Consider the following 17309-nt stretch of genomic DNA (forward strand, 5'->3'; position numbering starts at 1 on the left):
TCTTGATCTAATTTTTGGATTTAAACAGTTAACCCAAATGAGCAAGAAAACCCCTGTCCTATTATTTGTGGGCAGATTAAAATTGATAGAGTGATCATAACCATATCACTATCTGAAACCTGTCTTGGTAAAGGTAACAGTGTGGAGTGCAAATCCAAGATTGTTTTCATCTCATGAAATCATTTTGTCCTTTTGTTTTGAAACATATAACAGGCTAAGATGATGTAGACAACGTAATCAATTACACATTAATATAAGTGCATAAGAATGCTATAGGTCGGGAAAAACACTTAAATGGTTATTAAAACACAATGAGATGACAAACAATTGGTACTAAATATATTCTCAAATAAATTATTTGTCCAGGTTGTTAAACAATCATACCTATACATTTACCAGCATACTTACAGCATAAAGTAAGGATCCCTAGTATTATTATAGAAGTGCCTACCCTTAAGCATGTCACTGTTATTCCTTATGAAACCTTTCCCTATGTGCCTTAATTCCTTGTGACGATCACCTCCTTCAAAAACATTTTCAGCATCCCAGATACATCACCTAAGATCACCATCTTCATAAAACCACTACCACATTCAAACTTCTTCTTAATTATAGCAGAAGGGGTACAAACCCTTAGAAAATCATTAGAAATCATTAGATGTAGCCTAGAAATGTCCTCTTCGTCACTTTCCTATGCATGACCCTGAGCTACTTCTTTAACTGGTCCCTCCTTCAGATTTCTCAAGTAAAATAGAAATAATAATAAATACAAAGTTGGATGGTTGTGAGAATTAGAGGTATGATATAGCTAAGGCCTAGCATATGATATCTATTCAATACATGCTAGCTATGTATGATATTTATACAACTTGGTATTTTCTGTGGAAGTACATAATTATCCTATGAGTGTTAATTTCTTTCTCCAACTATACTGCAAATTCAATAAGTGCAAACTCTTTGTATGGTACTTCTTTGGAATGTTTCACGATCTTCCAGACAAGTTGGTATACAGTTGTCTAAAACTAATTTTCACATTCCCAGAACCATATGTGCCTTAAGAGCCCCTAAGTTACCTAAAGAGAAAGAAATGAGGTTACATTTAAACTGTGAAGATATTAAGCTCATTAAACTGCTATGGCTAAGGAGAGGGAAAGTTTTGGATTCTCAAATGTGTGGCCCCTGACAGGAAGCAGGGTGTCCACAGAGCAGGAGAATGGAGGCCCTGGAATGAGGTCCCAGGCTGGACTGGCTGTGAAGAGCATGAAGGTTTTAGAGAGATGGTGGGTTATGGAAGGTAAGAAGCAAATCTGAAAAGAATAATATGCCAGAGGGTTTGGTTGGCTGAGAGAAGAGCCACATCATCTAGAAGTAAGATACAGACAGAAATAACTCAATTCAGTGTCCAAGAAAGGTGAGTGAATTAGCTCTGGCCTAGGATCAGTGTAGAGTGTTAAAAAAATATTTTTAAGTCTGAAAAATAATTTATATTATTTTAAATATCACCTGCTTTACATTAAGGATAGGTGATTTTGTATTTCAATAACTGTCAAAAACCTAAATTGGAAAATCGCTAGAAATTCTATGATTGGCTTAACATATCATCACATCATATTGATGTTTTATGTAAATGAGTGTAATAACCATTCTTAAATATCTGTAAGACATAAAGAACAGAAGAGAAACTAAGAGCTGTCAGCCAAAAAAACGTTTGTTCTTTCATATTAGCAGGCAGAACATTGTCATAGACATAAGAGATGTGTAGTTACCAAATTAATTTAATTTTCAACTCACCAAAGCATTCAAGAGTAAGGGACCTTTTGTAAACCTTAATATGAAATTTATCAAAAGGCAATTGGTTGCCTGAAGCTCAAAAGAAAGAAAGTGAACCAGAACCCAGATATGAAGCAATGGACATGACTCCTCCTGGGTCCACACAAGGAGTGTGACTGGTATCCACACTGATCAAGGTCAAATTTCTAAGGAGGGACCCTCCCAGCAAAAGTGGTTTTGGGGAACGATGGAGCAGTGAAGATGCCCAACCTGGGGCTTACTTGTCTAAGTCGTTATGTGAGTTCTAATTAGACTTGGAAGACTCCAGAGTTAGAGGTATAAAATACATATTGAAAAATGACTGCTTGGAGGTCAAGCCAATTTGAGAGGCAGAGGTACAAAGGAACAGAAAAAAGGTGGCTAACACTGTGGAGACATTCTACCCCTAAACACATTACCATGCCCATAAAATATTGACTACATAATTCTCTCTCCTTGTACCCATTTTTTTTTTCCTGGTTACTTCATCTCTTATATTACCTTGGACCTATTGCCCACATACATTTTTCTTCTGTTTCTTTTGCTCACTTCTCTTTTAAATTTACCCCAGTCATTTAATTAAGGAACCTCTGATCTTCTTTTTCTGGGGGTAGGGAAAGACAGAAAACTTGCCAAGTGATCTCAAAACGCATGGGAAATCATCTACTAAGGAAAAACCTGCTTCAAATAAATATTTTACATCATTTGTTTTGTTTTATGTGAATGTGTAGATAAACACCAGGGCAGATTGCTTCCTGTAACCTGAAAGGCTACATCTTCTTTGTCTATATTTTGGATTACAGAAGTGGCATAGAAAAGACTTACAGACTTGCTCTGGGTCACACAAATCAGAGAAGGCAGAGTCAGATTTCCTATTGAGTGTTTCTTCTGCCACCAAGGAGATAGAGGTGTGGATTATTTTTTTCTTTTGAAGACTCTTAAAAAAATCACTTGGCATAATATTAATTCAGTCTCTTCCCCTTAAAGAGGCATCACACCCACTATCTTTGGAATGTAATATTATGCAGCAAAGAAGCTGGGAATTGAGGCTTGCGGGGACAGAGCAGGGCAGAAAATTTTCCCTTTCATGTTTATACACTCACCACCCTGGACTGAAGGACACTCCTAGCTCAAAGCTCACTTACCCAAATCTGAAGCTTGATTCTCTTTTCATTTTTGAATACAGTTTTTACTTTGAAGTCAATCCCAACTGTGCTGACGAATGCAGATGTAAAGGAGTCATCTGCATAACGGAACAGAAAAGATGTTTTCCCCACGCTGCTATTGCCGATGATGAGTAATTTGAACATGTAGTCGAAATTCTGATCAGAGGAGTCTTTCTGGCCGTACCTGGCATCTTGGGCAGAGGCCATCTGTGGTAAAACAAAACAAAAATAAAAAACAAACAAACAAAAGAAGAGGAGTGGATCAGTCTCTGATCTGATATAAAGCCAGTAGCACACTCATTATTGGCCTTGCTAGAAACAGATGTCAGACACTCAGGAAGCGAGTAAAGAGAGTTCCCCGGCCTTCCTCTGATACTGGTATCCATGGCAATACTTCCCTGCTGGAAGACAGAACAGCAAACCTTACATCCCTTTCCAGCTGTGTTGCTGCTTGTCACTACTCAGCATTCAGAAGGAGTCAAAGACACCAAAGGAGATGTCTGTAAGAGTAACATGAAAAGCGAAGCTATGAGGAATGGGCCAAGGCGTGTGGGCCCTGAAACTTTGTAATCCTAGTGATGGAGACACCAAAGTGGCTGAATAGCGGGTGTCTTCTTCCTGATTATCTGAGTTATTAGAGTTTCTTTTATTTCCTAGGGAAGCATATCCAAAGTATGTCTCTATTTCCTCTATTAACATCATATCAAATCAATATCCCCACATAAATGGCAATGCTTTTCAAATTAGAAATAATGATGATGGCAAATACAGATAGTTCAGACAATGTGTCAGGCATCTTTAACTTATTTCTCTCTCACAACAATTTGATGAGAGCTATAATTTCACCTTTAATGAGGAAACTGAGGACCAGAGATATTAAATAACTTCCACAAATTTGTACAGGTGGTAAGTAGTACAGGCAGGCAGGATTCAAAGCAGGCAGTGTGATGCCAGGGTGCATGTTCTCAGTCCTGTCCCTCTCCCAAGGGTAGCTAGGGAAACACATACGAGTGTTCTTAAAGACTGTGTGAGAAATGTTCATTGAGAGATGCATCACTGAAGAACCTTGCCTGTGTTAAGAACCCAGCACCACTGCTTACTGACTGTGTGACCTTGGGTTCATTATGTTAAATTGGTGTGCCACAGTTTTGTCTCACATGAAACAAACAAACAAACAAAAATCTGACTTGGAATGTTTGTGAAAATAATAGATGATATATCTGTAAAGCAGATATGTAAATCACCTATCAGAGAATAGAAAATAATATCTATTGTTTATCATAATTTTTTAGGTGGATGTTGACTTTTTCTTCTTCTTTTTTCAATAACAATCTTAGTATCTATCAAAAATTATGTTGCATTACTTCTAAATACCACTTGGCCCAATATAGAAAAGAGGCATTTAGAATGTTGAATCCCATGGGTTGGTGGATTTATAAGACACCTTTTCTAATGCTATAAATTCCTAAGCAATTGTGCTGTCCAACATGGTAGCTACTAGTCACATATGGCTATTTAAATTTACATTTAGAACACTTGGATTGAGGTAGCTGATTAGGTGCACCTCTCCCACAGAGAAGGATCAAAATTAAGGAGTAGATAATCATACTTTGAATAGATAGTCTAAGAAAGAATAGAGAATTCACCTGAGAGGCAACACCAATTGGGAAAGCAGAAAACAGAAGAGCCAGCCAGACAACCTGCTTAGCTGGGATTAGTAGGAAGATGAGAGAAGATCCCTGTATGGGGAAAGTACGAGTGAGAGATTCTTGGGTTTCCACACATCTGTCAGTCACTTTTAAAAATCTTAGCTATAGGACAGTCCCCTAGGCCCTAGCTAGCCTCCAGACTAAGGCAAGGAACTTCCCAGAAAGTATGCAGAGGGGTTGCTGGAGAGTCAAGCAAAGCCCCAAAGATTTTTAAGCCCCAAGTCATTCAGAAAGCCCCAGAGGTCTCTGTTCTATTCTAGGGCTGCCACCTGCACAGCTGCCACCACAACCACAGGGTCATCAAGGGAGTGAGTGGGAGGGCAGGCACTTCTGTGCGTTCTTTTGTGTACCCTCAGTGCTGCCACTGATGAGGGAAAGCAAGGTGAGTAGTCTGCACCCTTGGCTGCTTACCCCTACTGAGAGGAAACTGCTCTTCCTGGAGGCAAGTCTGCGCACATCTTCCCCTTCCCTGCCTGAGCAGTCTAGTTGCAGCTCACAACCATTCCAGCAGTTCAGCTCCCAGTGGTTTGACCTGCCTCTACCATCTCCCATGTTGCAAGGCCAGGAAGGGAGAAGGGAATCCAGGTACTGTCATGACCTTGAAGGACACAGGCCATGGGCATTGCAGAGGGAGGGAGATGTGAGCAGCCTGTGTGCCCCACATCTGCCTGCCTTTGGTAGTCCCATGAGAGGGGCCTGCCCTGCCCAGTGACAGGCTGGTAACGCATCAGCCCTTCCCCTACCTGAGCATTCTTCTGATCAAATAAACCAGCTAGTGCCTGAACACAAGGAGGCCTGAGAATAAGTTCCCCAGTCCAGTCTTAGTCTGGTCACCCTAGAACTCCAGCATGTTGTCTAGGGGCCAGGGGACTTGGCATTCCCTAACCTAGTCCACTCTCTCTGGCACCCAAATACCGTCCCATGGGTCTGAGGTCCAACAGATCCAAATTGTCAGCAACACCACAGAGGCCACTCACCTGCACTTGCCAAAGGGAAGTGCACCTCTGTCTCTCTACACAGAGAAGCAGTGTTACCCACAGAGAACAGGTCAGTTACACAACTATCTCTTTTGGGTTGAGGAAAGCGGTTCTGGTCTGAAACTAATAAAGAGCTGTGGGAAAGGCATTGTTTGCAGCTCTCAGATACACTGTGGCCTAGAGATAAATGAAAGGGTTTAACTGAAATGAGAGACTTGAGTCTCAGGATGGGGCATAATAGGGAAATAGATTGCTTTTCTGCCACAAACTAGTCCATCACCTGAGACAACAGCAAAACCTATCACTGAAAAAGAAGTTTAAACACCTACCCATTGGATTCTACTACAGCAGGCTCTTACCCAAAAGTACCACCTACTGGCCCTGGAGATTGAAAACCACAACCCAATTTAATACCTGCTATCAGAAGGGTGTAGTATTGGGAAAATGAGATAAGCTTCCTGGGACCTCCATAATTCTAATACTGCAGAAGGTAGTGGCCCTAGTCATATACCCAATACATGTCTACTACAATCAACATCTGAGAAAACTACCATGCAAAGGCTATCTATGACCAAGCAACTCATACAGAGCATTGGTCCCCTGAAATTATTCCAAATTAAATCCAAACAACCAAACACAACATACATATAATACATGTACACCCTTAAAGGGGGAAATACAATAAAATAACATTACAAAGATTAAAAACTCCCATCCTATTGAAAGTGAATTAAAAAATAAGAAGTGTGAACTTCTCCAGGTGAGAAACAACTAGCATAAGAACTCTGCAGTATGAGGGGGGGAGGGGGAAACAGATCTTTTTAACACCCTCAAAGGATCACACTATCTCTCCAGCAATGGCTTTCAATGAAAAGGAAAATTTGAAAGGACATAGAAAGAATTCAAAACATGAATTATAATTACGCTCAATGAGATCTAAAGGAAGTTAAAAACTAACACAAAGAAATAAAAACAACAATAACAACAGCAAAACCAGGACATAAATTAAAACTCACTAAAGAGATAGATATTTAAAATAAAACCTACCAGAACAACTGGAAATGAAATACTAATTTAGAGAATTATAAAATATAGTGGAAAGTTTTAACAAAAGATTAAGCCAAAGAAGAATTTCAGAGATTGAAGACACACCTTTCAAATTAATTCAGGCAGATAAAACTAAAGAAAAAATATCACAAGAAATGAACAAACTCTCTGTGGGAGAAATAAAAGAAAAGGTTTAGAAAATCATTTTCAGGGAATAATTGAGGAAAATTTCCCTGGTCTTCCCAGAGATTTAGACATCCAGATCAAATTTATGAAAAGTTTACTGCCAAAAAAAAAAAAAAAAACTTCACCAAGACACATAAATAAATCTTCAGATTATTTAAAGTCAATGTGAAGAAAAAAAATCCCTACAGTGAGATAAGAGTATCAAATAACTTACAAAGGAAATACTATCAAACTAATGGCAGACTTTTCTGCAGAGAAGGGACTGAAGTCTTATGTTTAACTTTCTTAAACAGAAAAACTGTCAGCCAAAAATGTTGCATCCTGCAAAACTAAGCTTCATAAATGAAGGACAAATAAAGTTCCATAAAGCAAATGCTAAAAGAAATCATCACCATAATACCAGCCCTACAAAAAATTCCCAAATGAGTTCTACATATCAAAATGAAAGTCTAATACATGCCAGTAAAAAACAGTTGAAAGTATCAAATGCACATGGCTTATAAAACAGAGACACAATTGAGAATATAAGGAAACTAGGTAAAAATCAATATGATGACTAGAAGAGTTTCTCTCATATCAACATTAACTTTGAATGGTCTAAATGCCCCACTTAAAAACACAGATTGGCGGAATTAATTTTAAAAGAACACAATCCAACAATTGCTGCTTTTAAGAGACACACTTAACTTGTAAAGATTTTTATAGATTCATGATAAAAGGGCAGAAAAAATATCCCATGCAAATGGAAACCAAAAGCAAGCGGTAGCTGTTCTTATATCAGATAAAATAGACTTTAAATCAACAACAGTAAAACAAGACAAGGTCACTATATAATGAAAAAGGGATCAATTCAACAAGAAGAGCTCCCAGATCCACAAAGCAAATACTACTGGACCTAAAAAAAGAGACAGACAACAATACAAAAATAGTGGGGGACTCCAATACTCCCCTAATAGTATTAGACAGATCATCAAAGTGGAAAAATCAAAAAAGAAACACTAGACTTAAACTAGATTCTCAAACAAATGGAACTGAAACATACTTGCAGAATTATCTACTCAAAATATGCAGAGTGTACATTCTTCCCACAAGCACAAAGAATATTTTCCAAAATAGACCATATGTTAGGCCACAAATCTCCATTACATTATTTAAAAATAGAAATCACATCAGTACCTTCTCAGACCACAGTAGCTTAAAACTAGAAATTTGCTCCAAAACAAACTCTCAAAACTATACAAATACATAAAATTTTAACAACCTGATCCTCAATGATCTTTGAGTCAATAAAAGAAATCAAGATGGAAATTAATTTTTTAAATGAGTGATAATATTTACAAAACTTATCAGAATCTCTCAGACACAGAAAAAAACAGTGCTAAGAGGGAAGTTTATAGCACCAAATGCTTACATCAAACAGACAGAAAGATAAAAATTAACAACTCACAACATACCATAAGGAATTAGAAAAAGAACAAACCAAACTCAAAGCTGGCAGAAGAAAACAAATAACAAAGATCTGAGCAAAACCTAGAGGAAATGGATAAATTCTGAAAGACACACAGTCTCTCATGACTGACCTAGAAAGCTATAGAGATGCTGAACTGACCAATAATGAGTAATAAGACTGAATCAGTAACAAAAAAAAAAAAAAAAAAAAAATCTCCCAGGGAAAAACAAGCTCAGGACCAGATAGATTCACAGCCAAATTCTACCAGACCTACAAAGAACTGGTGCCGATACTACTGAAACTGTTCCAGAAGGTCAAAAAAGAGGAGATCTTCTCCAACTAATACTATGAAGTCAGTACCACCTGGATACCAAGGCAAGGAAAAATGCAACAAAAAAGGAAACTGCAGACCATTATCTCTGATGAATACAGATGCAAAAATCCTCAACAAAATACTAGCAAACCAAATTCAACAGCATATCAGAAGGATAATTCACCTTGATCAAGAGGGTTTCATCCCAGGGATGCAGGGATGGTTCAACATAATATAAGTCAATAAATTTTGATGCCCTAACAGAATAAAAAAACAAAATCCTATGATAAATTCAGTAGATGCAGAGAAAGCGTTCGATAAAATCCAACATTGAGGGTTCATGATAAAAAAAAAAAGACTAAAAAAAAAAACTTGGCATAGAAAGAAATATTTTAAAACAATAAAAGATATAAATGACAACCACACAGCCATACTAAAAGGGAAAATGTGAAATTATTCCTCCTGAAAAACATAACAAGGCAAGAATGCCTACTTTCACGAATTATATTCAACATAGTTTTGGAAGGCCCAGCCACAGCAGACAAGAGGAAGAAATAAAGAAGATCCAAATTGGAAAAAAGGAAGTCATCTGCTGATGATATGATTTTTTATCTAGAAAACCCTAAGGACTCTTCCAAAAATATCCTACATTTATGAAATGAATTCAGCAAGTTTCATGTTAGAAATTAACACACAAAAATGAATAGCATTTCCACCTACCAATAGTGAACAGGCTGAGAATCAAATCAAGAACTCAATTCCATTTATAACATTTGTAAAGATGAATGAATAAATAAAACACCTAGGAGTACATTTAACCAAAGAAGTGAAAGATCTCTACAAGGAGAACTACAAATCACTGATGAAATAAATCATAGATGACACAAACAAATGGAAACACACCCCATGCTTGTGAACTAAAATAATTGATAGTATTAAAATTACCATATTGCCCAAAGCGCTGTACAGAGTCAATGCAATTTCTATCAAAATACCAATGTCGTTTTTCATAGAATTATAAAAAGCAATTCTAAAATTCATATGGAACCAAAAAAGAGCCTGATGAGCCAAAGCAATCTTAAGCAAAGGAAGAAAATTTGTGACATAAGGGTACCTGAATTTGAATTATACTACAAGCCTATAGTAACCAAAACAGCATGGTACTAGCATCAAAGTAGACACATACGTCAATGGAACAGAATAGAGAATGCACAAATAAAACCACATACTTACCTAATGGGTACAATGTACAATATTCAGGCCATGGGTACACTAAAAGCCCAGACTTCACCACTATACAATATACATGTATGCAAACTTACTGACATCTCTAAATACTAAGTCACATGAACAGTCTCAAGATTTTCATAGGGAAATAAAGCTGAAATTTTAAAACATGAACAGGCACAAAGTTAACTTCCCAGAGAGAAAGTTCGGATTCCATAAAAGATATATATCTTCAAGTGGCATTGATTTTGAATTTCAAAGAAGACAGAATCATAGAATTAGAAAGAATCTTCAAAGCAGTGCCAAATTCCTACCCATGGAGAGAGTCCCCTTGGTAGCACCCAGTATCTCAGGATAGGTCCTAGCCTCACCTTTCACATGGAGAGGACATTCACTATGCTGTGAAGAAGCCTATTTCATTGCTCAACTCCAATTGTTACAAAGTTCTTTCACAGATTTGAGTTAAAATCCACCTCCCTGCAGCCTCTGCCTATGTGTTCCACATTCTGCTTTCTGAATTTAAAGAGAGTTGATTCTTCGCTCATGGGAGAGAACTTCAGGTATCTGAAGGAACCCATCATAGCTTGATCAGCTTTTGTCCTCCTACCCGAAGCATCCTAACTGATTTAGTCCCTCTCTTCACATAGGCCATCTGAACAATCCCACACATCCTGCTAGATTAAAACTGATGCCTCTTCAGATTGTCAAAGTCGCCTGTGTGTAGATCTCATAATTAGTCACAACATTCCAGATATTTAGTCAGTGAGAAGTAGAATGTATCTATTATACTCTATCACACTCAACAGTAAAGTCTCCTAAAATGCTCGGTGATTTTTCTCACCTTAACTGTTATGAACATAGGTCTCTCCTGGTCTTCTTCTATACATGCCATTTTTTTTAATGCATGTGTCAGTCTTTACATGTACCCTATTAAATTCCCCTTTTGTTTGTTTTGATTTACAACTCAATTCTGATCTGATAATTCTGTCTCTTTATCAAAAATATTAGTAATATCTTTTAGATTTGTGTCATCCTAAATTTGATCAGTATGCATTTTATGTATTTATTTGATGCTGCAATCAAAATGGTAACCAGTCTATAGACAAATAACAATTAACTCTTTAACCTGTTGCATATACAAATCTAGGGATGAGACCTCCACAGTATGTCATTAGGCAATCAGAATGTTTGATGCAAATCCTTCACCTTTGGAAGCTGTTGCCTTGGGAAACTACTGTACTGTGGGTTCATTGGTTCAACAACGGATGAACCAATCATGGATTTAATTGATGTACCACTTTGAACTCAATTCTAATTTTCCCAGAAGTCCTACTGACCAGGGATCAAACAGAAAATTCAGAATAACATGCGAACACAGACTATATAAGAATTGTTGATCTTTGTTTTTAAAACTAAATGGGGAAAACATATTATTTTCATGGATTATTTGGGATCTAAAAATCTAAACAACACTAAGCCATTTTAAGTATCTGATGAGAAAAAGTATCTGATGAGAAAAACAAAAACTCACTTTAAAATTACTATGTTCCAGCTACTACTACTGATAATAGCATATGGGTTAGTAGAGAGAAGTACAAGGATACATTATCCAGAAAAAAGAAATATAATTCTTTGAAATCAGAGGGGTGAAAGTAAGAATAGGACATATATATTGCAAGTACAGAAGTACATAAAGTACTTCAAATCTCAATCACCACCTGGGGAAAAAGAAAAGAAAAACAATAATAATTATTCTTAAAAGATCTAAGGTAAAGACTAAAATTTTAAAGCCAAGAAGGAAAATATTAAAAGTTATGATCGACAAACATGTCTGCCATCTGGGCCCTGGGCTGTTTCTTCTGTTGAAAGTCCTCATTGGAGTACATGTTTGTCTGCCCCTGTCTCTCAGAATGGACTGGAATTGTGATGCTCTCTGCAATCTCCTGCCAGCAGTTTCTCCTAGTGTCTGCTATTGTTTGCTCTGGCAGAAGCCAGCTGAGAAGCAATAAGACACTACTTTATCCATGTCACTGTTGATAACTCACCATCAAGCTGAGAGGATGCTGTCCAGGCAATGGGAAGTGGCCGAAGTATTCGAAGATTTAAACTGGAACCCTGGCTTCTGAAGGAAAAGGCCTGGGAAAACTGGAGCAGCATTCAGAAATCTTCATCTCTTTCCTTGACTTTAGCAGACAATGAATAGCTATTTGATGGGCCTCACAGGAGCAGGTAGATGATGGTATACCAAGTTATGGTAATCCTCTCAATCATTACCCATGTTAAAGGGTAACATCAAGCAGATGTTTGCAGTCCCCCTTTCACCTTTTCTGGATCTCTTAACTCTTCTTTAGTAGATGTGGACACTTTCAACTCATATGTAGGAGAATGGTTAAATAATAACAGTGGCACAGCTCTTACATGCTCTGTATATGTGCTTTACGTGTATTATCACACCTAATCCTCTCACTATCCGTAGGAGGTCTATCAGCGTCCCAGTTTTAGAGGAACAGAACACACTGGTACATTTCAAAATGGCTTTTTTCCCCTCCGCCTGCTGGAAGCAAGGAGACATGTTTTTCTCTGAGCTTGATTCTGAGAACCTCATAGAGTTCCTGAAAGTAAAATTTACCAAACCGCAAGAAGCACCTCGCCCACCAAGACTGGGACCCACTGGAATTTTCCTCTCTCAGACTGGTCCACATGGCATCTCCAGCAATTCGATGATTAGAGTTGTATAACCTGCCCCAGTAATGGCTCCCACAGAAGTTTCTGCTCTATTAAGCTGTCACTTTCTGTATTCTGCCTGTCTCTCCAATTTTGAGGGGCAGAGGCTTGCCTTGTGACATTATTTCTCTGCTACACGTAAGAGGAGCTGTTGATTTTCAGTTTGTTTAGCTTTTTTGGTGCATATGAAGATGGGAGTGATGACTTCCACGCTCTTACATGCAGAACTCAGTCATCATCCTCATTGTAAAGAAGAAATTAAGGGAATTTGAGAATAAAGCTAAAATGGAATGGTTCTTGTTTTTCAGGGGGTGAAATGAATTTCTCTCCGCCTGGGTACTGAGCCCTCATTTCCCGAACCAAACATGTTCTTCAAGATCTAGAGACTGCAGACTCAGCTAGTTCATTCTGCTCTTCACCAAACAACTCTGAAACTTTAATCAGAATACTGGAAGATGTAAGAGAGCTTCTTCTCTTTGCCTCTAAAAAGCATTTATTTCTTTTTTGAAGACAGATATGATCTAAACTTGATTTTATACATATAATTATACATGAATATATAAATAAAATCCCAACTGAAATATATATGTATACCTATATATCTAATAGAATAGTTTTTGACTTTACTTTGAAATTTGCAGATGTTTAAAAAAGGAAATAAAGTCTATTAAACCACGTGAAAACTGTTCCTATTTGCATCAAAGACCAATCAGTGTTCTCCTATCAGTCCATAGAAGAGTTCACTATTCTTCTGGTGCCAAAGGGTTCCCAGAGGGGAGACAGCCTGCACTGGGGCTGGGCAGCAGCAGGGTAAAGGGGCACCCAAACAACCAAGAGCAGGTTTTGACGAGGACTGCTGGGACGGGATCCACAGTGGCTGGGAGAGCACCTGGACTCTGACGATGCCATACTGACAGCTGCAGGGATGCGGGCCCCAGACTCAGCAGCTCTGTTCACAGACCCTGAAGCCAGAGGATCCTTAGTGCTGTCCGGGGATGCAGTGATCACCCAGCTACTGGAAACCCAGACCTTATAAATCACAGTGAGAAGAGCATTTCCAAAATTATATGGATGCAGATACATCTGTGGAAAAGAGAATTCCACATCCTTGGTGTGATGTGATTATGGGGGTAGAGCACATACCCTGGGGTCAGGCGGCCTGAGAAGGAATCCAGGTCTGCCACTCATCACTTCAACTTGTGTCAATTTGAACAAGACTTTTGCTTTGTTTTGTTTTTAAGCCATTCTAAGCTGTAGTTTCCTTATCTATGTCATAGGAATAGTGAGGTCACCAAGATAAAATTTTTGTAAGTATTAAGTGCTCAATTGAAGCTTCCATCATCATATTTGACATTCTCCTTGTTGTACTAAAACAATACATGAGCCATTCTCTTTCTTCCCCCCAAAACCTACCAGTGCAATTCTCTGAAATGGAAATAGTCAGTTTTATAACTGCAGAGGGCAATAGGTTTTGACACTGAAATGAATATCTAAAATTTCCTCCCCAATGTCAAATATTATGACATGGAGCAAAGAACATTTATCAGTATACCAGTTGGAGTAAAACCCAAAACACTGGGGATCAGTGTGCAGACAGAAGTTTTCTGTGATGAGGCTATAAACAGGGGCACATGGTCAAAGGCTGGATACTCTGTGCTGGAACCTGTCCTATAACAGTGCCTGCCACCCTGTAACTTCTAAAGGGCTACTACATTCATGACATCCTTGAATGCAAATGAAATTTCATAAAATTTGGGGGAGAGCTGAGTTTCATACGTGGACTAACAAGAGGCAGAGTACAAGTAGTGCATGCTGAGAAAGGGATAAGAAAGGGAGCCCCAGGAACACACAGTCCTGTGGAGAAACTGTCCTCTCCCATGGCCTTGGAGTGTTTATTGAGTAAAGTTTAATTTAACCTGGACATCAAATACTTAATTGGCAAATCACCAAAATCTACAATATCGTTTATTTCAGAACTAGAAATCATTAAGAGGCATATATAACCTTCCACACATGCTGGTGATCTCTATCCTTTCCCTGAACCCCTCTAAAATAATGGTAAAAGGTTTTCATAAAAGCAAAAATCCTGATAGATAAACAGAAGTAGGCAGGAGACACAGCAGAAAAAGAGAGCTCAACGAAAATTTGGGATCTGGAAGTGAACAGACTGGAGAAAGAAAAATCCTACACCTGCTGTGGAAACCCACCTCGAACCCTCACCTGGCAGAATCTGGAATGACTCTGGGATTGGAGACATCGGGTGTCTTGATTATGGGATGTGGCTTGAGTTACCAACTTGTCTGGTTTACATGACACTGAGAGATTTCCTGGCACACGACAAGATCTTCAGGGCTAAGACCCACAAAGTAGGTGATTGGCCACTCTACTATGGCACGGGTGAGCCAACAGAATTGGTTAAAAGTCCAAGCCTCACATCCCTCCCAATAGCCAAGCAACCATCTTACATATACAATGCTGATAAAACAAAATTAAGTTTTAAATATTAAAAAAATCAACAAACATTCTTGATGTGCACACTCCTGATGTGTAAATGTCCATATAAAAAAATGAAGGCCTTCTCTTTTAGCAACAAAATGTAAAGAACCTTACAAAAATTTTCTCACATGTACAATAAAATATAATAAGCTTTCTCATCATTTCTTGGCAGCAAAAGGCACCCAGATATCATGTTTTCAAATACCTTTTCTCTCTAGTTGGATACACTTTTATTCAGGAATGCAAAACTAAATCCTTATAGAGTATGGTAGATCCAAAATTCTTAGACATGGGAACTCCACTCAAATTCTACAGAGTGCCAGGATCTCATATGGTACTATCGATCGGTCATATTTGGAAATCACTGGATTAACAAATGTTTCACATAAATGCTAGGACAGGTGTGTGCTGTCAAGGCCTCAGGGATATACAGAAGATGAGACTGAGTAATCTGACATTTATGTTGAGATCCCTGGGGATATGGGAATACAATCCTAGAGCTCTCCACCAGCTGCTGTCTTTACCAGACACCCTCCTGGTGGGACAGTGCAACAGATCTCACCATCATAATGTTGGCTCAAGATACAGAGGTGTCCAACCTATGGCCCATGGGCTACATGTGAATTCTATGAAGACATTTTTTGCTTATCTGTGGTGTGAGTATCACTAAAAGAATGCATAGACCTTTTTTTGTTAATCAGCTTTTATCAGTGTTTATGTATTTACTGTTTATGTATTTACTTGTGGCCCAAGACAACTCTTATTCTTCCAGTGTAAGGCAGAAAAGAAAAAAAAAGATTGGACACTCCTGGTTTTACAGTGCCAAGCCTGCCTAGACAAGCTGAATTCTGAGAAATGTGTTTCATCAGTTCTCTCTGCCCTGGTAAGAGCTAGAGCCTTTTGAGGACTGGTGATGACTCCCCGTGAGCACCCTATCGGACTATGAGGAGGCATAACCTAGACGAAGCAGGACCTCATATTCTCAGAGCATGTACAACCCTGCTTGTTTAATTCTGTGGAAGGTGGCCTTGACCTCCACTGGTCATTTTTTTAAAATAACACACAAGTGGGCTTTACTTCCCCTCAGTCCATTAGAAAGCACCACAGCTAAAGCAGGATGGTGTCCAAATTAAGACCACAAAATGATGTCTATTTCTTACAAGAATATCTCTTCCTGAGAAGGAAATAAAAAAGAAACAAAATAGACATACCCAGTACTATGTGGTATAAGAAAAACCTCTCTTAAAAATATCTGGTAAAATACTCTAAAAATTCCCACTGGGGGAGAAAAAAAAAATCCTAAATTTTAATATTTTTACCTAAATTTTAATATTGATATAATTATTTTCCAATAAGTTTTCATTATTAAACATTTTTTTAAACATTAAACATTGTTAAAATTTCAAATATTTTTTTAAGAGTGAGCTCTTAAAAAAAAGGCCGCCAGAGATTTGCTCTAAATATTCCTTCCAGATCTTGATCTCTCTCCTCCCTTATTCCATTCATCACGGTATGTCATGTGTAAGGACAATCACCCTGTTGGCCATGCACTTCAGAGACATAGGGAATATCTGCAGTATCTGTGAGGAACTGATGCCTTCGGACCGATGCCTTCAAAGACTATGCATTTTGTTTGCAGATTACATGATTCTTCTGATTAGAATGACTTACAGGGCCACTTTTCTTGCTATAATCATTCCTGCTTTTCATTCAAAAGCTACTGCTAGTATTGTTTACTACAAAGAACAAGCCCACCCATGCCCATTTATAAAAGAATGTTCACATCCACAGGTGTATGGTGTTTCTGTTATCCCTATTCATCAGGACTGCCGCTCAGACAGGTGTTCAATGAATAAAATATGCTAAAGAAAAACCATCTTTTATTGTTAACACCAGAGATGAATGCATGAGTGTTATAATTTGCCAATTGGTACTTAACACACTCTTTCTTCAAGCTCTTTAAGGCTTCTCTAGCTACAGCCATTTGAGCAGAATTATTCATCAGTGATGGCTTCCAAGTTTCTTTCCAAGCATTTGGGCCACTGGGTGGCTCATGAGTCAGACCCGTTGATCTTTTGTAGACTAGATTTAAACTAAAGGCAACAGACAAATGATGAGAGGCTCTTGGCCTCATCTCTTATGATGGATTATGATTTGGGGTTCCAGACGTACAAAGCTGAGAGTGTGGGAGTTAAGTGGCTATGA

At 38.2% G+C, this 17309-nt stretch overlaps 1 protein-coding gene across 2 annotated transcripts in view; it reads right to left on the reverse strand.

Annotated features, from left to right (window-relative positions):
• The window catches only part of RAB3C (RAB3C, member RAS oncogene family), a 279798-nt gene that overhangs the window by 249211 nt on the left and 13278 nt on the right, over nt 1-17309 (reverse strand). For both annotated transcript variants that reach the window (XM_053590282.1, XM_053590281.1), the window contains exon 2: nt 2955-3182. In XM_053590282.1, coding sequence (XP_053446257.1) covers nt 2955-3182 — 228 coding nt within the window. The remainder of the gene's footprint in view (nt 1-2954; nt 3183-17309) is intronic.

The sequence above is a fragment of the Nycticebus coucang genome, chromosome 1 (genome assembly GCF_027406575.1).
Source record: "Nycticebus coucang isolate mNycCou1 chromosome 1, mNycCou1.pri, whole genome shotgun sequence".
NCBI lineage: Eukaryota > Metazoa > Chordata > Mammalia > Primates > Lorisidae > Nycticebus > Nycticebus coucang.